Source organism: Chanodichthys erythropterus, chromosome 9 (genome assembly GCF_024489055.1).
Source record: "Chanodichthys erythropterus isolate Z2021 chromosome 9, ASM2448905v1, whole genome shotgun sequence".
In the NCBI taxonomy this organism is placed as follows: domain Eukaryota; kingdom Metazoa; phylum Chordata; class Actinopteri; order Cypriniformes; family Xenocyprididae; genus Chanodichthys; species Chanodichthys erythropterus.
In genome coordinates, this window is record NC_090229.1 from 12,879,373 (window position 1) to 12,907,274 (window position 27,902).

At 35.3% G+C, this 27,902-nt stretch overlaps 3 protein-coding genes across 12 annotated transcripts in view; 2 read left to right on the plus strand and 1 right to left on the minus strand.

Annotated features, from left to right (window-relative positions):
* The window catches only part of pde4d (phosphodiesterase 4D, cAMP-specific), a 133,031-nt gene extending 120,208 nt beyond the window's left edge, over positions 1 to 12,823 (plus strand). For all 10 annotated transcript variants that reach the window (XM_067394616.1, XM_067394624.1, XM_067394625.1 and 7 more), the window contains 9 exons: positions 5,006 to 5,099; positions 5,517 to 5,692; positions 6,393 to 6,491; positions 6,601 to 6,765; positions 6,888 to 6,987; positions 7,875 to 8,029; positions 8,227 to 8,349; positions 10,875 to 11,057; positions 11,620 to 12,823. In XM_067394616.1, the coding sequence (XP_067250717.1) occupies positions 5,006 to 5,099; positions 5,517 to 5,692; positions 6,393 to 6,491; positions 6,601 to 6,765; positions 6,888 to 6,987; positions 7,875 to 8,029; positions 8,227 to 8,349; positions 10,875 to 11,057; positions 11,620 to 12,111 (1,587 nt within the window). In that variant the 3' untranslated portion in view covers positions 12,112 to 12,823. The remainder of the gene's footprint in view (positions 1 to 5,005; positions 5,100 to 5,516; positions 5,693 to 6,392; positions 6,492 to 6,600; positions 6,766 to 6,887; positions 6,988 to 7,874; positions 8,030 to 8,226; positions 8,350 to 10,874; positions 11,058 to 11,619) is intronic.
* Positions 12,824 to 16,243: 3,420 nt separating this feature from the next.
* On the minus strand, positions 16,244 to 21,283 carry rab3c (RAB3C, member RAS oncogene family). The gene is made up of 5 exons (XM_067394627.1): positions 21,151 to 21,283; positions 19,713 to 19,934; positions 19,146 to 19,264; positions 17,026 to 17,150; positions 16,244 to 16,951 (listed from the first exon to the last, which is right to left on the minus strand). Exons 1-5 carry the CDS (start codon positions 21,166 to 21,168, stop codon positions 16,761 to 16,763), a joined length of 675 nt encoding a protein of 224 aa, XP_067250728.1. The 5' UTR covers positions 21,169 to 21,283; the 3' UTR covers positions 16,244 to 16,760.
* A 1,593-nt stretch (positions 21,284 to 22,876) lies between these two features.
* On the plus strand, positions 22,877 to 27,089 carry si:dkey-190g11.3 (uncharacterized protein LOC567059 homolog). The gene is made up of 6 exons (XM_067393586.1): positions 22,877 to 22,949; positions 23,410 to 23,589; positions 23,829 to 23,933; positions 24,760 to 24,900; positions 26,245 to 26,295; positions 26,662 to 27,089. Exons 2-6 carry the CDS (start codon positions 23,419 to 23,421, stop codon positions 26,839 to 26,841), a joined length of 648 nt encoding a protein of 215 aa, XP_067249687.1. The 5' UTR covers positions 22,877 to 22,949; positions 23,410 to 23,418; the 3' UTR covers positions 26,842 to 27,089.
* The last annotated feature ends 813 nt before the right edge of the window (positions 27,090 to 27,902 follow it).

A 27,902-nucleotide genomic window follows, 5' to 3' on the forward strand; every position in this document is an offset into this window, starting at 1 on the left:
TTTTTTTTTTTTTTATTGAATTGTTTTTTTATTTCATGCAACATTTTTTGTTAGTTCAGATATTATTATGAGTAAGTCTTTTGAACCATCAGTCAATAAGTCTGGTGAACACCGCAGTTGTTTTCAAGGTAGTGTTTCAAGTCATTTTACTGTTCATTTTGATTAATTTGAACTTCATTTGATCTGATGATGTGGATGATGGACAGTGTCACTGAAAAAAAAGTATGGTTTACATACAATATGATCTGGTATGTAGTAATATTTTGTTTTATTTTTATATTGTTTGCTCATCTGATTTGCATCTGAGAAAAAGCAGTTTTTCAAAGCTGTATACAGTGTTACGGATATTATGAAGTATCAAAAAAAGCTTAATGGCTTTGTTCAGTTTAGTCTGCTGCAGTAGTATATGTGCAATTCATATTAGAATAAGGATTGTTATTTTGACCTATTATATCATAATTAATAGATGTCAAAGTTTAGAAGAAACATTGAATGAATGTTGTTTTGATCTACAAGGTGTATTATTAAACTAGAGGGATGGATCCGGGAACAAATCATTATTTAGGCCTGTCCCAGAAAACACATTTTCAAGAAATCACAGCTACAAATTGTGTGATATCTTCCCATTTTTAGCTCGGAGACGTGTTTTAACACCCTCTAGATGTTCCAACAATAGAAACACAGTCACCTCTGTCCGCACGGACCCGCAACAGCCTATTACCGTCGGCTCATCTGCTCCAGTAAAGCTGCAAATTACTCGGCATCCCACTAGTGGTACACAGGGACCAGAAGTGTGAAATAATCCCTGACCATGTTCTGTCAGCTCTACTGCCTCAGCTCTTTATTTGCTGCCGCGCAGTACGTACTTATGCCACCAGTTCTGTCCAGCTCAGTTTAAAGACACAGGTTTTGGTACAATACCTCAATGACATTTCTAAAAATGTACTTGGCCTACAGGTACATTTTTAGTCACTCGCTCTCAGGGCACAGTGTGGTTTGTGGATAGTAGGCCATTGGAAGTCTGTGATACAGTTATCGTACATGTGGCCAAATAATGCAGTACTAGGCCATTTATGTTATATTGTGAATTTATTTACTTAAAGCATTTATTATATTCATAGCTGTCATGGAGCTACATTAGCTGTAAAAATGTCACATATTATTGCAAATTAAAAACTATATATTTAAAAAAAAATGGTAAATAGATAATAAATATATATATATATATATATATATATATATATATATATATATATATATTAGTGGTGGGCCGTTATCGGCGTTAACTTGCTGCGTTAACGTGAGACTCTTATCGGGCAATTTAAAAAAATATCGCCGTTAATCTATTCTCAAAGTTGGGTTGGGAGCTGGGTCTATACTACGCAAGCTATGATGACTTTCACCTTGATATTTTAGCGCGGATGTATACCTAGCTGAATTGACCCTTCGCAAAGACCCGCCCCCCTTAGTTATTGTTGCTTTGTCTGACAAGCCGTGGTGCTGTCACGCCACACACAGTGATAAATGCATCACGGAGCAAAGAGGACACTGACAACACGTCGACAGACAAGACAGAGCAGGTCACTTATGATATTAAACAAAGTCCCAGCTTTAAAACTGTGTAGTTTTTTAAGAAATTCAAATGATAAAAAAAGGTTTTGTTGCTCTTTAATGTGTCGTGACCAGGGCTTGACATTAACACCCGCCAAATGCGGGTAGATTTCAGCTGGCGGGTAAGACAGCCACTCCCACTAGCCACTTTGGTCGGTTGAATATAATTTCAGTTTACAGCCAAATGATCGTCAAAGATCATCGTTGCACAAAATTACAATCCAATCACACAATTCGTTATTTACATGCAGTTAGTGAAGAAAGCGCTCTCTCTCTCTGTCGCGAGCGCGATCAGTTCTCCTCGCGCCTGAATAGTCAAATACACATGCACACAGATGTCTAAAATGTCCATGGTGTGGAGTATCTCGCGTGAATACAGTCGGTTATGGCTTAAGTGGACGTAAACAGGTGAGTAATAACTGAATATGCGTCAGTTACGTCCATGCATTCAGCTGCCCAATTAAATAGGTCATTAATGTTAATCAAACAACAAAAGATGTTAAATGAATGTAGGCTATATCTTAAACCTACTGTATCTGAAAAAATGATTATTTTTAATTTACTATTGTTTTTGTAATTTGCTTCTTTGTTCTTTTATATAGCCTAACACAAATAACTTATCTCATTTTAGCCCATACTCATATTGTCCACCTCTTGCCCACCTATACATACCATCTGATATACAATGTAGTCTTGATTTGGGTGGTTAATCTGCATTTAAAAGTTAGAAAAGGTTTTAAATCTTCTAAATTAAGTAAAATGACTCAAAATAAAGTAATTTAAGCATAACAAAGTCAACTTTAATCATATAAAATGTAGTTTACCAACATCAACATTGTGACCAGTGAAAATGCTGAGTGGCTAGTAACTTTGGAAAACCACTAGCCACAGTGGCTGATGAGCAAAATAGTTAATGTCAAACTCTGGTCGTGACAGATTGCTGTAGCCCCTCAGCTCAAGAGGCTCGTAAACCGATCATCTCTTACTACGAGTCCATTTATAGCATCAAATAAACATGAATGAACATGAGAATCAATGTCATTTTAAACGCGGAAAGATGTCAATATACACAATTTTTCAAGTTAAACTCCACCAAGGTTAATCTTCTAACTCCTGATTGCTTTGTCGTACAAAATAGCGGATTACTTTTAGTCATTATTTGGGTAGCAGACATATTCTGAATGTCTTCGGCAGAATTCAAATGAGCCATTTTAATCTAGATTAATCTAAATTAATTCCAAGATTACAGTGAGATTAATCTAGATTAAAAAAAATAGTCTATGCCCACCACTAATATATATATATATATATATATATATATATATATATATATATATATATATATATATATATATATATATATATATATATATACATATACACAAAGTTCTGTCATGAAAATCTAGATGGCGCAGACCTTCACCTTCCCCAGCTCCACCTGTATATATCTATTTATTAATTTAAAATGTATTTTATTTTATATTTAATATGTGTATTATCTAATGTACAAGTTTATATTAAATATAATAAAATCTATCATTTTTGTGATCATGGCATAGGGTAGGGCTAGTAAAAAGTCTGGGACAGCGGGAAAAAAGTTATTGTTTAGCCCTCAGAAACCTTTCTTCCATCCAGTTACAAGTCAATAAGAGAATTAGATGGCACATTTCCCGGCACTCTTTTTGCTTTATTCAAGGGCTCATTAACAATTTACCAGGACAAATCTAGAACAGCGTCATCAGTTTATTTTGTTCTTGTTCATATCACATATGGTCTCCATTGACTCCCCTCTGTGGATTTATGTGAATGAACTTCACTGAATATTTTATGAGTCTAGTTGACACAATGTCCGCTTCCAAACATCACGTCATGTCATGAAGATTAGCTCAGCCCTCCACACATACACACGCATCTGTCCGCACACATATGCGTGTAGTCGAACATGACGTGAATACGCATTATTAAAAACAACACATAATGACTGTGTGCCCTTTTGGGGAGCTATCTGCTGTATTACACAGCTCTTATACAAAGAACACATCCTCCAACTGAGCTGCAGACATCCAGACGATGAAGTAGGAGGGGTCCCGGGGAGCGATGCACTCCCAGAGGATTTACATGCAAGCTCGGCCAATCGGCTGCAGCATGAGCTCATTCTAATCCAGAGGAGCTGCCTGATTGGCAGGGCTGCACTCAGAGACTCTCACCTGAATGATTGTGTGAGAAACAGCCTTATTTGGAAGCTGTTAACTGGGCATATTTTCCTTCCAAGGCGCAGTCTATTTAGTTTGAAGAGTGTGCAGCGTACGCAGAGAGAGATGCTATCAGACAATGCCATGGCTTCTTCACGCCCTCCTTTGTCGTAGATGGAATCTTGCCAGGTTTCTTAACAATGGAGTCAGCCGTCGTGAGGAATGCCCTGGAATTTCTGGACTTTTCGGATGGGGTTTAGCATAATATCGTAATGTTAGTTCAGGTGGATTAAAAATAAATGGAGCTTTGAGACCGTGTGGGCTGAGCAGTTTGTGTTTATCTTCCCTATCAGCCAGTGTTTTCTAATCTCATCTGCTATCTGGACTTACTCGTTCAAAATGCCTGAGGCAAATTATTTGCTGTCAGTTTCTTGGGGGTACATAAAGGTGAGTTAATTAATCATGAAATTCTGTATTCTTATAATGGAATGGTGTTGGACAGGCTGCTATTGTTTATTATTGGCATTCAGTATGTGGTTACACAAAGAAAAAAGGCTGCATAAAGAACATAGATAATGACAGACAGGTATTTAAATGAATTGGTTTGTTAGTTAATGGCGTTTTTGTATATTCTTTACCTCATTGTTAGTTTTTGCTTTCCCCATTTTCATCTAGGCTATTTAAACCCAAACTACTATAAAAAGCACCAGCACAACATATGCTGTCGCTGGGCTTTTTTAGTTGTTTGGGTTTATCTCAGTTTCCATCTCCAGTTTGTTCTTGCAAATCTTGTTAGAAATGTGCCATTGATCTGTTGTGACCCAGCAGGTCGCTTTGACCTGACATTCTTAACTATGTGATGAGAGGATTCATATGTTTTGGGTTGTTTGGAGGACTCAGCCTTGAAATCGTGGCATATCTGCCAACTGATTGCGACACAGCTGACAAGTGAAAATCCATTTAATGTTCAAAAATAAAAAAGAGGTAAAATGGTGTCTTGTTCAGCAATTCATGTTAAAGGGGGTGTTTCGAACAATAGCACAAAAAAAATATTACACAACACATCCTTATAAGACATTTTTACTTTGATTGAAATGATTTTTTGGTCCAATTTTTCTTTTTCTTTTTTTTTTTTTCTTTCACATAAAATAGGTGTAATTGGCAAAAAAAATCATTTTCATTGTTTGTTTATCTCTCAACAGTTCAAGAGGATGTTGAACAGAGAACTGACTCACCTCTCAGAGATGAGCCGATCTGGTAACCAGGTATCTGAGTTCATCTCCAGTACATTCTTAGGTGAGTGTTCCACAAAAAAACAAAAAAACAATAAAAATCAAATATGGATGTTAACATTATTGTTGTACACTGAATATATGTAATGTGGGAACATGCATTGCATTGCACAATGGAGTTAAAGAGGAATAGCGTTTTGACTGAAGGAGGGCAGCTATGTGAATTTTTGGGGGTAACTCAGAGAACTAGGACAAACGAAGTGCTGATTATGAGCAAAAAAAAGTAGGCCAACAGCAGCTCTGTAGTCTGATGGCCGTGTAGCTGAGTAATCACACCACAAGTAAGACCATTAAATGACCATAGCTCACCATTCATTTACAAAACTACAAATCAGTGGATGTAATGACACATGCTGTGCTTTTACCCATGAGTGCCTCTGATTTCTAGAACCTTCTCTGAGCACTTTATGTGTTTCTGTAGACAAGCAACACGAGGTGGAAATGCCATCGCCCCAGTCCCAAAAAGACAAGGAGAAGAAGAAAAGGCCGATGTCCCAGATTAGCGGCGTAAAAAAACTAACGCACAGTTCCAGCCTTACCAACTGTAACATCCCCCGGTTTGGGGTCAAAACTGAAACAGAAGATGAGCTGGCCAAGGTATGCAGATCCTTTTTATATATATATATATATATATATATATATATATATATATATATATATATAAAATTTATTTTATATATATATATATATATATATTTAAATGTTTCGATTTAAAAAATATTATATTAATATAATAATATTAAATTATTTTAATTAAAAAGAAATATGCACTACAATTCTAATGTTTGAATTAAATTGATCCAAAAGTGACAGTAAAGCCATTTATGTTACAAAAAAAATAATATTTCAAATAAATGAAGAAATGCTGTTATTTTGTATTCATCAAACAATCATTTCAACATTGATAATAAGAAATAAGATAATATTAATAAGAAAATAATGTACTTGAGCACCAAATCAGCATATTAGAATGAATTCTGGAGGATCATGTGACACTGAAGACTGGCGTGATGATGCTGAAATTTAACATTACCATCACAGGAATAAATTACATTTTAAAATATATTACAATGGAAATCTTATTTATTTTAAATTGCAATAACATGTCACAATATGACTGTTTTTACTGCACTTTTGATCAAATAAATGCAGTCTTCATGAGCATAAGAGACTTCTTTTAAAAATATTCAAAGCTTTTGAATGGTAATGTATGTAGTTAAAAGACTATAAATAAGAAATTTACAGAAAACTGCAATATTGGACATCTAACAGCATGTGTTTCACTTTGTCATTTCAGGAGCTTGAAGATGTAAATAAATGGGGCCTTAATGTCTTCAAAGTGTCAGAATTTTCTGGGAACAGACCTTTAACGGTTATGATGCACACAATATTCCAGGTACTTTTTTACAATATTGTCTCACTCAAGGTCATGTTTGCTTCAGAGTCTTTTTATAAGTTGCTGCTGCTAACAAGGACAAACCATGTGGGTCGTCTTTCCACTGTAGGAGAGGGACTTGTTAAAGACGTTTAAAATTCCCCTCGACACGTTTATCACCTATCTGATGACTTTAGAGGACCATTACCATGCTGACGTTGCCTATCACAACAACATCCACGCTGCTGATGTCACACAGTCCACTCACGTCCTGCTATCAACCCCTGCCCTTGAGGTACGATACAGCTGTCCTAGTATGCAGTGCTGCGAGAATGCCATTTCTTCTGATTGTTGGGTAGTAAAGAAAGTGGATAATGATGTGCGATTTGAGAAACTCTGTCTGTCTGTTATTTTCAGGCTGTGTTTACAGACCTTGAAATTCTTGCTGCCATATTTGCCAGTGCGATACATGATGTCGACCATCCTGGCGTCTCCAACCAGTTCCTCATTAACACTAGTAAGTCTCCACCTCTCTACCAACATGAGCTTTTTTTTTTTGCTGCTATAACATTAAGACAGTACAGTAAATGACCACTGTTATACTTTAAAATGAAAAGTTGCTATACATGGTCTAAATGGACTGGGCAAAGTCAACTCTACCAATCAAATATTTAATTAAAATATTTCACATTATTTTTACCGTATTTCAAGTCAAATAAATGCAGCCTTAATGAGCATAAGAGACTTCTTTCAAAAACATTTTTAAAAATTTGTATCCGTTAAAGAATGTCACGTTGCTTCCAAAAGACTCTTCCTGCAATTCATGTGTTTGCGATGTTTTTCACAGCTGTCAGAACCACTTTTAGCTTAATCACATTGTTCAAAGTAGTGGACCCGTTCAAAGACGAATCAATATGTGTTTAAGCTGTTGTCACGTGCGGCACACGGTCAATTGGACGATTTTCACATGCTATCGATGCATGTGTTAGGTGGGCTACATGTGTCTGTGATTCACAAAGCTCACGTGTCCCACCCACACAGCTGGTGAAATCCCCTCAATGACTAATGGAGGGGCAAGTGGTGCTTGTCAAAAGCTCAACAGGAACTTGAAAACAAGAAGAGGGATGCAGGTTGTTCCATACCTTCATGCTACTGTTTTTATTCGTGGAATATTAAGTGAGACATTTTGATGAACGTTTACGCAGTTCTGAAAGGTCAAGCTCCAAAAAGCTCCAAAAGCTTTGTGTGAAACTGAAAATTTATGTTACTACTCATAGACAGTCCACATAAAAATACAAATGAAAGAGCTGACGGCAAACAGTTAGTACAGTATATAATTAATCGTGCTTCCTCTCTTTTTTCTTTTTTTTCCCCCTCTCGTCCTCACTCTCCCTCTTCTCTCAGACTCTGAGCTGGCCCTCATGTATAATGATTCGTCTGTGTTGGAGAATCATCACCTGGCTGTAGGTTTTAAACTGCTGCAGGAAGAGAACTGTGACATCTTCCAGAACCTGACCAAGAAACAGAGACAGTCACTCCGCAAGATGGTCATTGACATTGTGAGTCATGATGTATCATAAGTTAGCAGTCATTTATCACACAGGACTGTTTTTGCAGAGCTTAATTGCACTGATACTTGTAAAATGGGACTAAAATTTAAATTTACAGTGAAAATAAGTGTAAATTAATTAATAGGGCCAATAAATTACCCATTGATGACCATCCTTTTTTTTTTTTTCTTTTTTTTTTTTTGCAGGTTCTGGCCACAGACATGTCTAAGCACATGAATTTGTTGGCGGATCTGAAAACCATGGTGGAGACCAAAAAGGTGACCAGTTCAGGGGTATTACTGCTGGACAACTACTCTGACAGGATACAGGTTCGTCCTTAATGCTCATATTGCATTGTAGATATCTCAATAAAGGTTATGAAGTAGTGTTGTTTTTTTAATTAAAGGTGCTAAAGAGGATCTTTTCGTCAACTGAAAAACCAAATACTGTTAGTGAGTTTTTGAAATGAGCGCATGCGTAAGAACAACCCCCCTCTTTCACAGCTCATTTCGAGGGAACGCCTCCCAAAACTTGTGCACGAGTATTGGAACATGAGTGTTTACCACCGGCATTAGCTGTGTCGTGTTAGTGGATTCATTATGTCGGACTCACCGCAGGTAACTCATAATCTGCAGTTGTTACTCCTGACTCCTGACAAAAACATGCGGCGCCTGTGGAGTGTGGAAAGTTACTGGAGCGCGCAGCCGCGCTCGTCTCTCACAAGGAACATCATGGCAGTGATTGACAAGCCAGAGGGCCAATCGTTTAACGATTGGCTGATGTTTTTATGGCCCTACCTCGTGCACAGATGATGTATATTAATATTATTCCTTTCAGTGCACCTAATAGTCTTTTATCAGTTAGTAAAGACAGTTTCAAGTAATATTGCAAAAATGTATAAAACAAAACATCCTCTTTAGCACCTTTAAATACTGTAATGGCCACTTTATTAGGTACTAGTACAAGGTGCTGGAAACATTCCTCAGAGATTTTGGTCCATATTGACATGATAGCATGACACAGTTGCTGCAGATTTGTCGGCTGCACATCCATGATGTGAATCTCCTGTTCCAGCACATCCCAAAGATGTTCTGTTGGATTGAGATCTGGTGTCTGTGGAGGTCCAGTTGAGTATAGGGAACTCCTTTTCATGTTCAAGAAACCAGTTTGAGATTATTTGAGCTTTTGTGACATGGTGCTGGAAGTAGCCATCAGAAGATGAATACACTGTGGATATAAAGGGATGGGCATGGTTAGCAACAAAACGATGCTCAGATTTGTAAGGGGCCCTAAGGGGCCCAAAGTGTGCCAAGAAAATCCCCCACACCATTACACCTCCACCAGCTGGAACCATTGATACTAGGCAGGATCGATCCATGCTTTCATGTTGTTTATGCCAAATTCTGACCCTGTCATCTGAATGTTGCAGCAGAAATCGAGACTCGTCAGACTAGGCAAAGTTTTTCCAATCTTCTGTTGCCTGTGTGAAGTGTAGCCTCAGTTTCCTGTTGTTAGCTGACAGGAGTGGCACCCAGTGTGGTCTTCTGCTGCTGTAGCCCATCCTCTTCAAGGTTCGACGTGTTGTGTGTTCAGAGATGCTCTTCTGCAGACCTCGGTTGTAACAAGTTATTATTTGAGTTACTGTTGTCTTTCCTATTAGCTTGATCCGGTCATTCTCCTCTGACCTCAGGCATCAACAAGGCGTTTTCACCCACAGAACTGCAAATCACTGGATATTTTGTCTTTTTCAGACTATAACCCTAGAGATGGTTGTGCGTGAAAATCCCAGTAGATCAGGAGTTTCTGAAATACTCAGACCAGCTTGTCTGACACCAACAACCATGCCACAACAGAGTCATTTTAATCACCTTTTTTCTCCATCCTTATGCTCAGTTTGAACTTCAGCAGATTGTCTTGGCCACATCTACATGCCTAAATGCATTGAGCTGCTGCCACGAGATTTGTGTTAACGAGCAGTTGAACAGGTGTACTTAATAAAGTGGCAGATGAGTTGTGTGTGTGTTTGTATATATAATATATATTATATATATATATATATATATATATATATATATATATATATATATATATATATATATATATATATATATATATATATATATATATATATATATATACAGTCAAACCAAAAATTATTCAGACATTTTTTTTATATTTTTGATATATTTTTACTAGTGGATGCAGGACACTATAGTTAATTTATGTAAGTGAGGATAGCAAAATAAAGTAAACTGTGACATATTATACCCAAAAAATTCTTCATACAGTGGACTACCTGTAAAACTAATAAAGATTTTGAACCAAAAATTATTCAAACACTTTGACCTGACCATGTTTTGCTTAAGTGTTATCTGACATAATTAAGATTGTTTCTGACACACTTTAACTCCGAGACCTTGTCATATTTTATTTCCATTTTTTTTTTAAACTATAGTGTATAAACTGTATTAATGAATGAAATGTTCAAGGTGTCTGAATAAATTTTTATTTGACTCTGTGTATATATATATATATATATATATATATATATATATATATATATATATATATATATATATATATATATACAGCTTTATTAGGTACACGTGTTCAACTGCTCATTAACGCAGATATCTAGTATAGTACATAATAGAATATATAGTAAAATATATTTCATCGCTGTACAGCTTTTTTATGTGGCTCCATGGGTTGGTTGAGTGTCTATAAAGGTTAACAACCTCTGCTTTGAAGTATTCAACACCCGAGTTTGACTATGATAATAAACTTATGACTGTGCAAATGAATGTAAATATTTATATGCATGCATAACTGACAGATTTTGTCTGTATCTCAGGTCTTGCAGAACATGGTGCACTGTGCAGACCTCAGTAACCCCACCAAGCCACTGCAGTTGTACAGGCAGTGGACGGACCGCATCATGGAAGAGTTCTTCAGCCAGGGGGACAGAGAGCGGGAGCGCGGCATGGAGATCAGCCCCATGTGCGACAAGCACAACGCTTCAGTCGAGAAGTCACAGGTAAGGCAGCTCAGGGTAGTGTTTCTATTTATTATTATTAATATTATTACAATTTAAAATAACTGTTTACTATTTGGATTTATTTTAAAATGAAATTTATTCCTGTGATGGCAAAGCTGAACTTTCAGCATCATTACTACAGTCTTCAGTGTCACATGATCCTTCAGAAATCATTCTAATATGCTGATTTACTGCTCAAGAAATATTTTTTTTATTATTATCAACATTGAAATAAGTTGTGCTGCTTAATATTTTTGTGGAAACTCTGATACATTTTTACAGGATCCTTTGATGAATAAAAAATTCAAAAGTGCAGCATTTATTTAGAATAGAAATCTTAAATAGAAATCTTTTATAACATTATAAATGTCTTTGCTGTCACTTTTGAACAATTTAATCTATCCTTGCTGAATAAAAGTATTAATGTCTTAAAAATCTAAATCTTACTGACCCCAAATTTATGACTGGTAGTGTATATGCCAGCTATTTTATAAATCCTTTCTAATATCACAATAGATGTTAATCTAAAAAAAAAAAACATGATTTAAATCTTTTTTTCTAGGTGGGCTTCATCGATTACATCGTGCACCCACTGTGGGAGACGTGGGCCGACCTCGTGCATCCAGACGCCCAGGACATCCTGGACACGCTAGAGGACAACCGAGAGTGGTACCAGAGCACCATCCCCCAGAGCCCCTCTCCAGCACTGGACACCAACAGCGAGGGCAGACGCGCCGCCGGCCAGGAGAAGTTCCAGTTTGAACTGACTCTGGAGGAGGACGGAGAATCCGACACAGAGAAGGACAGCGGCAGCCCTCCTGATGAAGAAGAGGAGGAGGAGGAGGAGGAGGAGGAGGAAGAGGAAGAAAACAGCTGCAGTGACTCCAAAACCCTTTGCACACAGGACTCTGAATGTACAGAGATCCCCCTGGACGAGCAGGTGGGGGACGGACAGGAGGACGAGGAGGACGAAAACGAGGAGGAACGGGAATTATCAGAACCCTGTGTTTTAGAGGAGGAGGAGGAGGAAGACGACGACACTGCCAACACATAACACAGTATGAAACGGCATCTGAACTTTTTTTATATTAGAGATGAGAAACACTTATTTATGGTTAAGATACTAGTTTTTTTTCATTGTCTATTTTGCATATGTCATTCAGAAGTGCTTTTTAATGTCCGCCTTTAACATGTTTTTCTTTTTCATTCCTCACTCTTTTTTTGAGTTTCAACCATTGTTACACTCAGGAATATCTTTTCCACCTGTCAGTCATACAAACAAATGAAAGGTTAAAAATCTTGTCTTTTATTCCCGGTTTTGAGGTACCTTTTTTTTTTTTCTTCTTTTTTTTTTTGACTGAAGCAGTATTTTAGAAACATTTATCTTAGAAAGCAGCTGTTTTTTCACCAACAATACACTATTTTTTCCTGCAATTCGAAGCATTTTAGCAGACAAACGCTTTAGGCGTGAATACTTCATGCTTTGAACTTAACGTCTTCCTGATGCCTTGAATGTGTTATTGATCTGGATTTAGTTGTCTGTTGTGTTTGTGTATCAAGGATTATTTGAAGTGAATGACATGGTACCAAAGTGAAAAAACAAACAAATATGTGAGATTATTTTCACACTGAAAATGCACATTTTCATTTAAATGACCATATTTAGGGGTAAATATGCAAATGTGGTAAAAATGTGATTTTTTTTTTTTTTTTTTTGACCTTGATTTAAATGGATAGTTCACCCAAAAATGAATCATTTTATCATTTACTCCCCTCAAGTTGTTCCAAACCTGTATGAATCTTTTTGTTCTGCTGAACACAAAAGAAGATATTTGGAAGAATGTTTTATAACCAAGCAGATCTCGCCCCCATTGACTACCATAGTAGGAAAGAAAAATACAATGGGGGGCGAGATCTGCTTGGTTACAAACATTCTTCCAAATATTTTCTTTTGTGTTCAGCAGAACAAAGAAATTCATACAGGTTTCGACAACTTGAGGGTGAATAAATGATGACAGAATTTTAATTTTTGGGTGAACTAATCCTATAAATGAATACATGACTTAAAACATGTCTCCTCAGCATGGCGATATTTCAACTTCAAAATTTGAATTCCTCCAAGAACAAAATCTCATGATTTTGTTGTAAAACAATAGCTTGAATAAGCCTTAAATGTTTTTGGTGCCTACCAAAAATGTACAAAAACACGCTAATAGTGGAGTAAAATTATTCCTGGGGACCAATTCATGCATGAACAGTAAGATTTTATATTGTAATTAAATAATAATAATAATATTCCAGGGCATCAGTTCATACATAAGAATTTATTATAATTAAATAATAATGCTATTAATAAGAACAACAACATTAATATTAATAATAATAATATTCATTATTATTCTTATTGTTGTTGTTGTTAATAATAGCATTATTATTTAATAATAATAATAATAATAATTTATTATGTATGAACTGATTTCCAGGATGATGATTATGATGATCATTATTATTATTATTGCCTTGCTCGAAAAATGTTTTGCAGCTGTTTGGTGCCATGTCTCTGGCCAGTTAAACAGAAAACAACTGACATTAATGATGAAGCTCAATTTACTGGTTTCTGTTGTCACATGATCACAGGACAATCAGCTGGCTTCAGTGCAAAGCCTCATTGTAAGAGTGAATCTAGTTGCACTGTACTTTTTCATGTGTGTGTGTGTGTGTGTGTTCATTGTATTTTTGTTTTTTATTGATTGTATTTATTTTATTTTCGACATCGCCAAACATTTCCAGTGATAATGATTTTAACTGCTGCTTTACTCATCTCTGTCAAGTGTCCTACTGTACAAACATCCTCTTCTTTTTGTTTCTAATCATGCTAGTAATATTTATTAATGCTTTTTGATGTGCTTGTAGCATATTAAAGCATTTTAATCAAACTGTAGCATCGGCAAGGCAGGCTTATCAGTCAGTTTTCTTAAATATATGGTTTTAATTATACATATGCAGTAAATATACCTAATCAAATGTGTTATGTATGATATCGAAGCCTTTTGAAAGTACCCCTTTTTCATTGATTTATTTAAAACTCATTCTGTTGCCAAGATGATGATGTTGTTGTTTTTTTAAATTAGTAGTTCATATTTTTTTAATTGTCTTCATTCACTACATTGTTTCTCATTTCTCTCTGTTTACATACATGTATTTATTGTGCTGTACAGTACATATTGTTGCTCTTATGTTGTTGTAAATGATTATATCATCCCTTTTGGTGATGGTGTTGTATTATGGAACTCTTACTGAGAGAATGTTTGTTATTCTTAGTATGTAATGATCCCATTGATATGTGTCTCTAGAGAGATTGCGTAGAGAAAGGGGAAAGCCAAATTATAGTCATTACTGTGTTTATTTTTCTTTTTTAAAGAAAGTGGTTCCGTGGCCTGAGGGTTGTGCCTTATCAGATAGCTCTTTAGTTTTTATCCTCTTGCTGCACTAAAGAAACTACTGGCTGGAAACTGACCTAGATGTGTTTGTTGTGTTCCTCCTGTTTATGTGGCATAAATGCTCCAAGGAAAGAAAAAAAAATAAACAAAAGTTGTCAGACCTCATTGGACAGGGTAAAAGCGGGCCAGTGTGGTGGGTTTGGATTTGCGACCAACTGTAAGTCCATCATATTTTAGTCTATGCTGTGTTCATCTGATCGAAACATTCAAAAACATTGGCGTTTCATGCAATATGAGAGAACATCTTTCTGTTGGGGGATAACAGGGCATTTTGATTTCCAGATCCAGAAAGGGGTTAGAGCATCCTTCACAAAAAAACTCTAAATGCTCAATTTGGGACTCATTTTGACACATATACTGTAGATTGTTTATGACCCTAAATGGATGAAATTAGTGTGTCCTTCTCGTCTCTTTTTAAATCATGAGAGAAATACACAAACAAAATTTGACATATTTAGGGATAACTTTTTTTTTTTTTTTTCCAATGTGAATTGAATGAGAAAATTGTCTGGAGGTTTCACAAGACTGTGTAGTTGTTTATTGGACTCCTTGTTTATCGCAGTCTATTGGATAGAACTGTAGAAATCAAATTTACGTACGAAAACTGGTAAAATCCAATAAAAATGTTTTTTATATGCACCAAAATAAAAGCATGGGTTGACTCTATGATGATGTCTCTTGTCTCCACTAAATTAAGAATCTGTTGCTTTGTCTAGCTTTATTTATTTATTTATTTATTTTTTGATTTGGAATCATGATTTTTGGACCAGTAGTATTTTAGTATCATTGAGAATTCAGTGTTGATTGAGACACTTTTTTCTATTGAGGTGAAAAAATGAATTCATCCTAATATTATAGTTTTTATTGTATTATTTTATATAAATATCGTTTTTATTTTTATTTTTATTGTAAAGTTTTAGTAATTTATTATTGAGATATTTTTTATTATATTTTATATAAATATAGTTTTTATTTTAATTTTAAAGTATTAGTAATTTATCATTGATATATTGTTAGTTTTTATTTGTTTTATATAAATATTTACATTGTTTTATTTAAATTGAATTTTTATTTTAAAGTTTTAGTAATTTGTCATTGAGATATTAGTTTTTATCTTATATACATGTTTTATTTTAATTTTAGTTACATTTTTAGTAATTTATCATATAATTGTTATATTTTTTTTATAATTGTAGTTAAAGTTGTGTTTTTTTTTGTCTTTTTTTTTGTTTTGACCAGTATTGTTTTAGTATCATTGAGATGCTATCATAGGTTATATATATATAGTTTTGTTAATTTTGTTGTATTTTTGTCATTTTGATTTTTTTTTTTTTTTTTTTTTTTAAATATGTTGATATAGTTTTTTAAAATTTCTATTTCAGTTTTAGTTGTAGTAATTTTAGTACATAATGTTCAAATAAATGAAAATGAGAAATGTATTCTTGGCAGCTAGCTGAGGTAAAAAAGTTTTATATATAATAAAACAGTTTATATATATATATAAAATAGTTTATTTATTTATATATATAATATATAAAAATAAATAAACTATAGTAACCCTGGTTCAGACTGACATTTATTAATTATTTTATTATTTTGAATTTAAAAAATAAATACTGATTCAACAGCAGCTCTCTGGACGGGACCATGTGAAAGACTGGATCTAGACATCATTTCAAGGCCACATTTATTTATTTTTTTCTCATACTTTTTAGCTTTTGCGATCATTATCCGTACACACAGTTGCACACAAACATATCCAACCAACTCATCAGCAAAATGCGAGTACAACATCCTCTCACGTTACACAAAAGTTAGACAAGTATATAGAATTTATAAATTTGCAGAAGTTTATAATTCCCCTGAGAGACATGGGAATGATGTGGAGCATCTAAAGTTCAACTCATTTCTGCGTATTACTGCGTATTACTAATACGAGAGATATTGCGGTATAAGGGATACAGGTACACTAACAACCCCTGAAATAAGACCTGTGTACTGGTATAATGGCATAAAGAAAGGACCAGGTTTGACACTTGTTTTTGGCACAATCTTGCTAGTTTGCTATGTCAGTAACACCAAAAAACTAGGAGTTGAAGCCAGGTCAAAGATTTGGGGTTCAGTAACTTATTCTCTGTCTCAGAATACAGAAGCTTGGCAACAGCGCTCGAGCCACAAAAGCGAACGGCCTGGACGGTGAACACTAGCAGCTACAGTCAGATTGTTGCGGGGGCGTCGTGTTGTCGGTCAGTCTGGTAGTGGGCGTTCCCGTGGTAACGGCAGGGTCGGCCTCAAGAGTGTCTGACATCTTGTCACAAATGATGTCCACCAAACGTTCAAATGTCTGCTTGACATTGATGTTGTCCTTTGCGCTTGTCTCAAAAAACTCAAATCCTTTTGAGAAAGAGAGATTTATGGTAAGCAAATGATATATCATTTTATATATATATATATATATAAAAACTCACCCAGCTGTTCTGCTAGCAGTCTCCCACTGTCCACAGACACTATCCTCTCCTCATCCATGTCGCATTTGTTTCCTGCGAGGATCACCTGGGCATTGTCCCAAGAGTATGTCTTAATCTGGGTCGCCCTGACACGAGACGAGACAAAAGCGAACAGACAAGCTTGTCGTCAGTACAAATGCCACTGGAACATCCTCTAGGACAAGATGTGCCAGACTCGTACCAAAACTTTTGTCAGTTTTATTGTATGAGAATGTCATCATGCCACAGAGAATCAATGGGAACTTCATGACATAAATCTTTTTTATTTTACAAAAGTATTTTTTTATTTTAATAACCTAACAAGATAAAAAAATTTCCTGTGTAATTTAAATGAAGAGTAAAATGTTTATCGTACTATGGAGCCCCTAAAGGGACATGGTGGTGGAGGGGGGGAAATGAGATTGGAGGAAAATAATGAGTCAATGCTTTTGTGTTCTCTCGCAAATGTTTTACGTTCAAATATTTTTTCCCTTCCTTCTCAAAATTTTTTCCATCACCATGTCACTTTAGAGGCTCCGTAGTCACACGATTCTATTGTATGGCTTCAGAAGACATGAAGGTAACACTTTACAATAAAGTTTCATTTGTTAACATTAATTAACTACATTAGTTAACATGAACTAAGAATCAATAAAATCTTATTAATCTTAATGCTACGCTCAACATTTAGGCTACTAATACACTTTTAAGATTAAAGTCCCCCTGTAGTCAGTAATTTTATTCCTTAAAACTCATCTTTGATCACCAAAATGACATATTTAAAAAAAAAATTCCTGTGAAAAAATTCTTTATGCCTTAAAATAGCTTAAAGGTAACTTTACACCTTTGCTTCATTTATTATCCGTGAATCTATGAATATGCTAATTAGCCCCGCCTCCACTCACTCGCACGAGCTCAGTATCACATAATGGTAATTAATATGATTAGCGTTTTGCTTGACTACATTTATCAAACAGCTGCTAATAATGTGTTGCTAATGTCACACAAATGTCGCGAGTCAGACAGCTGTTTCTAAAAATCAGTATCCTTGAACAACTTAGAATGTCAGTTCATTATAACATAGTAATATACATCTTACACCCGTTATATAGTGCTGAATCTACCGGATTTTTCATATCAACAGAAAAATATACTGGGATAACATTCTCGTGAGACTCCCTGCTTCAGATCGGTCATAGTTAATGATATGCTAAAGCTGTTGACGTGATTGGTTACAAGGTAGTTTGTGACTTCAGAAACACCAGCGATTTCAAACCACGGGTTTGAGTCCGTCTTTAGATCACTGCTTTTTTAAAGAGAATATACTCAGCAATGGTGTTGACATATGAATTTGCACATGGTTTGTCTTAAAACATATTAAAAACAACATATAGATATATAAACAACATTAAAAACTTGATTTTTTACCACAGGGGACTTTAACATTAGGTAATGCACTGTGAACTAACATGATTAATTAACAAAAGTTAATAAATGCTTTAAAATATATATTGCTCATAGTTAGTTTATGCAATATCATATGTTAACAAATGAGATCCTGTTGTAAAGTGTTACCAGCTTGAAATTTCTTTTCTTTTTTTCTTTTTTTGGAAAATGTATCTTCAGTGTTCCACAGAGGAATGAAAGTCACTGGAATGACATTAGGGTGAGTAAATGATGACAGAATTTGCATTTCATTTGTAATAAAATTATATTTAAAATATAATTTGAAACAATAAAATCATGGATTTATTGCGTCCCTAAAAAAAAGTTCGCTTTTGACTTTGTAAAATTAGATTTAGAGGACACAACTCACGTTTTGGGCTAGACACTAAAAATCTAATAAAAATCAAATAAAAGCCCATGCTTGTGTACTTTCTCTGTACTTTTTGTACAGTGTATACAGCACTGGAAAGATAAGAAGAGGTCTGTTTAAGTTCAAAATTCATTTTCCTGACTTTCATTTATAGATTTTGACTCCAGGATCGACAGACATGAGGCAGACAGAAACTGCGGGATCACCTCTGCAAACCCACACAGCAGTGATCCCGAAAGCTCATGAAAGCTCTGCCTGTCATAATGTAAACTTTACATCAACTTACCAGTCCTGTACGGCAGCAAAAGACTCCTCGTTAGTAATGTCATACATTAGGATGAAGCCCATGGCCCCTCTGTAGTAGGCTGTGGTGATGGTCCTGTATCTCTCCTGCCCGGCTGTGTCCTAAAATATAACAAAACCAGCATTATGATATGTAGTAAATTAGTCTAAAAGGAGGCGCATCTCTACCTGTATTTTGACCGAGATTCTCATCAAATTTACAAGAACTGGTTGAGTCTGGGACAGACAAATGGAGTCAATACAGCAAATGTGTGAATGAATGAGCGCTCGAGTCTGAGACGGTGCTTTGTCACCTCTAAAAGTAGCAGCGCTTTCACTGCGAGACTAAAATAGGAAAGCGTGCCATGATCTGATGAACAGAACATTTTTCTCATGCTGACTTAAAGGCCTAGATAAGGTGACAATGGCTTATGTTCTCAGTGTTAATCATCACCCCATGTGATGTTTACATTGCTCCAATGTGTTTACATTAATGCCCAGTTAAAAAAGAGTTCAAGTCCATCTCGTTTTTAAATCCTGGCCATTATGACGTAAATGAGGCAGAAATTACCCAGATCTGAAGCTTGATCCTTTTGTCGTTCTTATAAACAGTTTTGACCTTAAAATCGATGCCCACTGTACTGACAAAGGCAGATGTGAAAGTATCGTCGGCGTAGCGGAAGAGGAAAGATGTTTTTCCAACGCTGCTGTTCCCGATGATCAACAGCTTGAACATGTAATCAAAGTTTTGATCAGAGTTCTCCTTTTGTTTGTTGTCTTGTGTAGCAGCCATCTGTGAGAACACAAAGAACACAGAGTTATTAATAGATCAAGCTTAACAACACTGTGTGTACTCTTAAAATAGTCAAATCTGAAAATATAATTATAATATGTCATATTATATGGTTATATGATAGTATAAATAAAGAAAGACTCAGACTCAGTTGTGTGAAAGTCAGCACCTGGAGCTGTCCATGGCTGCGTCTTAAATCTAGCGAACATCCTACAGAACTTTTGAATTTAACCCATCTTTAATGTTTAGCTTAAACATTTATTTTGCACAAGAGTTGTCAATTATAAATGAACATGCATACTGTCTTGATTTCATTTTTATATGTTTGCATGGCTGGTGCAAACAGAGACATGACCAGATGTGATGATGATCAAAGATAATGTCTGCTTTTAATTAAAAAAACTGATTGATTCACAACATAAAACTGATTTTGAAGTACTGTAATATTAAAGAAAATTGTCAAAATGTGAAAAAAAGATGCATTTATTTACTTGAAATATTAAATTATGTTACTTTATTGTTTACTACTTTCTATTGGGTCTACTTATTGAGCAAATAAACAGCTTTTGACACTTTAGTTCAAAATGTGACCAGGAATAAAATGATATGTGCTCACTTAGCTAGGAAACAAATGTGATTAAATGGTTTAATATGCGGTTGCAAACGCCGGAAGGCGCCGAAGATACCCCGCAATGTTATCTAGGTAGACAGCTCACTAGGTTTTGAGACGCAGCCTACAGTATGTCTCATTCCAGTCTGAGCGTTTTTAAAGGGGTCCGTCTCTTTTCAGCCAAGCCCTGGATATTAAAGGCTTTTAGTCTTCAAACACCTAATGCTCATAATAAATACTATAATTGATGTGGACCACAGACAAAGAGAATTTTGAGCTGTAAATGAGAGCATAACCAGCAGTAGGACTCATATTGACAATTTTCGTTCATATAAACAACCAAGAATGTTTGAATTAGCAGCTCCTGTGAATAAATTAGCTTTTACGGCTGATTGTTTTTCTCTTCATTGATGTTGCGTTTCAAAAATTGAATAGCCTAAACCTTTCAAGACCTGTCAGTATTATGCTCGCGGTCAAATCTCTTTAAACAACATTTATTTATTTTTTTTATTTTTTTTAATAGTATGACTAAATTAGCCATTTATTTCTCTTTTTGCGTGGCTCTCCATTACGACCAAACATTATAAAGCGCCGTTTCACACTTACCTTCCCGTACAACTCCATTGTTTCACACAATAAATAAAACCAATACAACAAACGGAGCTTGATTCTGATTTAGTCCTAATAAATTATAGTTTTTTTCCGTTTTGGAGAGGTGGAGTCGGCTGTTGGGATAAATGTTGGATGCTGCGATGCTCACAATGGACGTCAGCAAACACTCTCCACCCATTCATCCCCTTAAGTGTGAGTGCGGTCTGCTGACAGCAGGGGGCAGCAGTGTTACTCTCTATCTCACAGATCAAAACAGATTATAAACAATAGTACACTAGCCTAGAATAAATAATCTGATAAATATCCTCCTGGGACCCAGGAATAGACTTTTGTCATCTGTAGTGAACATTATATTTTAGTGATTTTACATCATACATGTCACAGTTTTAAGTCTGGATGTCCTGTAAGGAGCACATTCAGGGCTTTGCAGATATATCAATATTTTAGTGGTTTCACCATGACAACAACAACTTCTTGGTCTTTAAATATGACTGAAAATGAAAACTAGCACCACTCTTATGGAAATATGATAATATTTGTAGGCCTAATTATCAGTTAAATCGGATTAATTTTCAAATTGTTTGTTATAAATCAACATCTCAGGAAAATGTTATGGGGTTTCAAATCAAAATATGAATTTCTGTTACGAAACATACGAAGCATTGATTTTTATACATGTCCACTGTAGAGGACACCAGGACTTAAATCATGTTTATCAGACATTTTAGGAGATACAAAAAGTGAATAGGGAAAGAAATTATATATCAATATTCCTATTAATTATTAGATATTATGAAAATGTTGCCAATTATTACTCTCATTATTACACTTTTTCATTGCATGTTGCTCCAACAACACATTAATATGCAAATTGGATTGGAAATTGAATTGAATGGGAAACCCCATTCATGGCTATTTTACCCACATACTGCATAAAGTAAAATGGTATATCAATTAATTCCATTATATCTTTCATAACATAGTTGAGAATCATCTTTATACAAAGTATGGTTAAAAAGAAAAATAAAAAAATCCTGAAGCCTAAAAATTGATTGGTGATTTAAAAAATCCCATTGTTTTTGCCTATACATGTCATGTCATTTCATTTTTTAAACTTAGTCCTTTCAAAAATGTTTTTTTTTTTTTTTTTTTAATTTGTTTCTTATGCTCTAAACAATGTAATGACGTGAAAAAAATACTAAATTCAAAAACCTTTTTTTTTTCTGGGATTCAAACAAACTTCTGAAGAAAATATTGTAATATTCAAAAGGATAAATTTTCATTTTATAATGTTTCTGGTTTTCGTTATTATTATAATAATAATAAAATAATCCCATTGTTTTTGCCTATACATGTCATGTCATTTCATTTTTTAAACAACTTAGTCCACTACAGAGGCCATAACATATGAATAAAATATAATTTTTCATCATCATTTTTTTTTTTTTTTTTTTTTTCATTTGTTTCTTATGCTCTGGACAATGTAAAAAAAAATATTAAATTCCAAAAACTTTTTTTTCTGGGACTCAAGAATATTACAAACACTCAATACGTTAAACAATTACTCTTAATAATGTTTCTGATTTCCGTTATTGTAATTAAATGTAACTAATATTCATAAGCCCTCGCCATTGGACGGTAGCATGATTCAATTAATATTAATGAGCTAGGCCTTCTCCATAGTAGAACTAGTGCCCATCCCACTCTCGCATGCGCCTGTGTTGTTTACATGAATGTCACGTATTCCTCGTACTAAAAACACACAATAAACAGTATACATTGACATGCAAAAGGTAAACCGACTTTAATTGTCAAATATGTTCACTTTAAATGTGTTGTTGCTGTTGGTAGATTGTGCAGGTTGGTTGTTCGTCCATGAAATTTGAAGCAAACGCATTCGCGCTTTTGTAAACTTTTAAAGTAACTTAGCGTTAAATAGAAATTTACGCGTTCAGGTTGTAAAACATGCCTTTATATTACTTAAGGTTACATAGTCTGCTATATAATCATTGCTTGTGGTAAATAAACTGTTTAGACGTTGTTTCTGTTAAAAACAGTGGATTTGTAGCGTTCTCTAGTGGCTGAAGAACTCCACCAGAACTTCATTTTTGACTTGATATTTATTAAACAATGGCCTACATGCACGTGGAGAAGAAGAACTGTTATATAAGATGTGACTTTTGACCATCACATTTATTTTGCTGTTGAGATTGAGTCATGCTGTATATTATATTTGTTTGCTTTTTCCACTAGTGATCCATCATGGAGGATTCGGTCGAGGTCATCCTTCTGCATAAAAGTTGGAAGCTCTCCCAACATACTCAGGAAAAGTCACTTTTCACAGCAGCATCTGGAGCTTTGCTCATGGGGGTTTATGGGCTCTGGACATTATTTGCACTTCCTGGCTTCCGGAAAGTACCCATATGTCTCAAGGTACTGGAAGTAATATACCATATATTGGCAGCTATATATAGCAGTTTGCTCAGTTATACATAATAAAGAGCTGCCAATATTACAGTATTCATTCAGTACCCTGGGCGATATCTTTTTAGATGGCAACAATCTGCACTTTACCATGTGCCTGGATACAGTGGTTGTTTAGACTGCAGAGAAGAGAGAGAAAATCAATCAATCAATCAATCACTGATGTAAGTGAAATTAATATTGTCCAGGTGCCTTATTTGCCCTCCAGCAGAACACAGACCCAGAATGTAATGAAACTCCTGCATGGGAGAGCAGGGTGTCTGGCAGATCTGGGCTCAGGTGATGGGCGACTGGTGAGTCTTTAACATTGACAATAAATTATAATGAACTGAAAATGTTACATAGGATGAATTCAGGTTGATTGGGACATTTTTTCCTCAGTCATCTTAATGGCAAAAAGTGTCCCAATCACCCTGAATTCACCCTGTATGTTTATATACTTTGCTTAATACCAATCATTTTGCATAATAACAATGCATTTGTCTTTCATAGCTTGGACATCTAAATCCTAATAATGTATACAGCATTTAACATGCTAATGTAAATAATGTAAATCTCCAAGTGTTATACAAGATTTACACCTGAAGTTTTTTGCTTCTTCTGTAAGCACTTTATGTTTCAGATGCTTCTGATGGCTTTCTGCAGATGACTACTTTCTCACCACAATACATGGTGAGATGCTTAGCAACTGGGTGGGAGAGAAAATATTGGAAAAACAAATAACATTTTAAAACAGGCTATTTATAATTTTGCATGACTTTGCTGTTAGATGTTGCCCAAGGGGCTTGGCTTTCTGAGCTGAAACGACTAATCTGTGGGCTATTTTATGGTGATTTCACACCATGATAATGGCCACTGGGCAGCCTACCTGGAGCTGCCTCTTTTGTGTTCCAAAATAGATTCCATTAGCATTCTATGAGGCTCAAATTTGGATGGAAAAAATCTTTTTATATCTATAATTGCAAGAATCATTGTTCTTGCAGTTGACAATATTTCTTGTGGTTTTCTTTTATACATGGAGAGCAAACAATATGAGCCACAGGTTTATGTCTGGCTGTAACTGACATATCTCAGAACCTGGTTCTCAAAGTGTAGGTTTAGCCTGGGTGTGTTTTGTAGGTATTTGCCGCCACTGTAGAGGGTTTCCAGTGCACTGGCTTTGAAATCAATTCTATCCTAACTGGATATGCCAGAGTCAAAGCAAAGTGGAAGGGAATACCATCCAGCACTGCCAGTTTTATAAACCAGGACTTTTGGAAGGTAAAGTATTGTTAAAAGTGAAGTGTGCATTCCTGTGCCACCCAATGGAATCATAAAAATAATGATTTTCAAACTGATTTTCAACTTATCTTCCACTGGCCAGTCAAACAATTAGTCCAACCCTCAACTAATGCCATTGGTTGAGTAAATGTTGCTGTTTTGCAATGCTCAAGCAAACACAGTGACAGCAGTATTGAAAAAGTGTTTAAACTTTTTGGAAAAATCAACCTAAAGGAGAAAAAAAAAGTCAAATTTATTAATTTAATTTAATTTATTATTGTCATTTATTACTCACCCTCATGGCGTTCCACACCCGTAAGACCTTCGTTCATCTTCTGAACACAAATTAAGATATTTTAGTTGAAATCTGATGGCTCATTGAGGCCTCCATAGCCAGCAATGACATTTCCTCTCTCAAGATCCATAAAGGTACTAAAAACATATTCAAATCAGTTAATGTGAGTACAGTGGTTCAATATTAATATTATAAAGTGATGAGAATATTTTTTTAGCGCCAAAAAACCCAAAATAACGACTTATATAGTGATGGCCGATTTCAAAACAATGCTTCAGGAAACTTCGGAGCGTGGATCAGCGTGTCGAATCAGCGGTTCAGAGTGCCAAAGTCACATGATTTCAGCAGTTTGGTGGTTTGACACACGATCCGAATCATTTTGAAATGGATCTTGAGAGAGGAAATGTCATTGCTGACTATGGAGGCCTCACTGAGTCATCGGATTTCAACAAAAATATCTTAATTTGGACTAAACCACTCAATTCATATGGATTAGTTTTACAATATTGTTATGAACTTTTTGAAGCATCAAATTGTCAGTTGCATAGCTGTCTATGGAGGGACAGAAATCTCTCAGATTTCATCAAAAAGATCTTCATTTGTGTTCCGAAGATGAACGAAAGTCTTACAGGTGTGGAACGACATAAGGGTGAGTAATAAATGACAGAATTTTCATTTTTGGGTGAACTATCCCTTTAACATAAAGCCTAAGTATATGCAACTGACCTCTGTGGTGTTTGTGTCAATCTCAGATTTAGAGAAATCTTTTAGTTGCTAGAGATCGCTGTTCATTGAATGTTTATGCAAGAATGTACCTGCCGCTTGTAGCTATATATATTCTGTTAATCTTATAGTGGGGATCGTTTGAGTCAAAAAGGTTGAGAATTACTGATCTAGGTTACTGATTTCAGCACAACACCTGTACTAATTCTACAACTGTGCTGAAAACATCCATTGAAAAATTACAGATATCATGTGCATATTTTATTTCAGATTTGATTTCACATGTCCAAGTGTTGATGACTCAATTTTACCATTTCCTTTCACAGACCAATTTGTCCAAATATAACAATGTGACTGTTTTCTTGGCACCCGGAGTGGTATGTACACGCAGATGTCCTTACTCCATTTATACTCAGCTGATAAAAAGACAATTTGAGAGCTGTTTTAAAAATAGAAAAAATAGTACAGTATCTTTAAAAAACAGTACAAAGAATTACATCATCTAGACATGTATTCTACTTAATTGTGCAATGATTTTGGTCTGATCATTGGGATTTGTTGGAGAAGAAATCAACTTAGGTGACCCTGGAGAGTTTTTGAGTCATTTTAAACAACATGGTGTGTGAGACAGATGGGGATAAACACAGTCACACTTCTTGATGGAAAACACAAATGCAACAAAATTACCTGTTTGACTTGCCAGTAATAGCCTTGGTCACTACAGTGTGCTTTGTGGTCTACAGATGGAGGTGTTGGGTAGGAAACTGGTGATGGAGTTACCAGATGAGGCTCGTGTGATTGCCTGTCGCTTCCCATTTCCTGACTGGTCTCCTACAGCCACCGAGGGTGAAGGACTAGACCAGGCCTGGGCATATGATATGAATGCAATACTGAAGCTTTCAACACACGCTACCCTGAAATGAGGAGAAAAGCACCTTTCCTTGTGTCAAAAAGCTTTGTTTTTTGTTTGAGCACCACCTGAAAGGTACCTTTTAGAAGACAATATATACAAATATACAAAGTTAAATGCAAAGTATAAAGCATATAATAACTAATTGTTTTTATGTTGAAAACAACATTTTTTTCTCCTGTTCTGTTACCACAGGTGGGTTTGATGACAAATGGCATATGTGTGTTGTACAATTCTAAACTGTGAAATAAAGAACAATACCTTTCTGCCAACAAACTGCTTATATGATCTTGGTTCTTTTAAAGGTGAAAAATTTAATTTTTCTTGACATAGTTAAATAACAAGAGTTCAGTACATGGAAATGACATACAGTTAGTCTCAAACTCCATTGTTTCCTCCTTATATAAATCTCATTTGTTTAAAAGACCTCCGAAGAACAGGCGAATCTCAACATAACACCGACTGTTATGTAACAGTCGGGATCATTAATATGTACGCCCCCAATATTTGCATATGCCAGCCCATGATCTCAACATTACGAAAGGCATTAGACAACGGCAGGCAGTAATAACGTCTGGATGTGCACAGCTCTGAATCATCAGACTAGGTAAGCAAGCAAGAACAATAGTGAAAAATGGCAGATGGAGCAATAATAACTGACATGATTCATGATAACATGATATTTTTAGTGATATTTGTAAATTGTCTTTCTAAATGTTTCGTTAGCATGTTGCTAATGTACTGTTAAATGTGGTTAAAGTTACCATCGTTCTAACTGTATTCACGGAGACAAGAGCCGTCGCTATTTTCATTTTTAAACACGTGCAGTCTGTATAATTCATAAACACAACTTCATTCTTTATAAATCTCTCCAACAGAGTAGCATTAGCCGTTAGCCACAGAGCACAGCCTCAAATTCATTCAGAATCAAATGTAAACAATATAACAGTATACAATACTCACATAATCCGACGCATGTAAGCGAACACTTTGTAAAGATCCATTTGAGGGTTGTATTAGCTGTGTAAACTTTGTTTATGCACTGTTCAAGGCAAGCGCGAGCTCCGTGGGCGT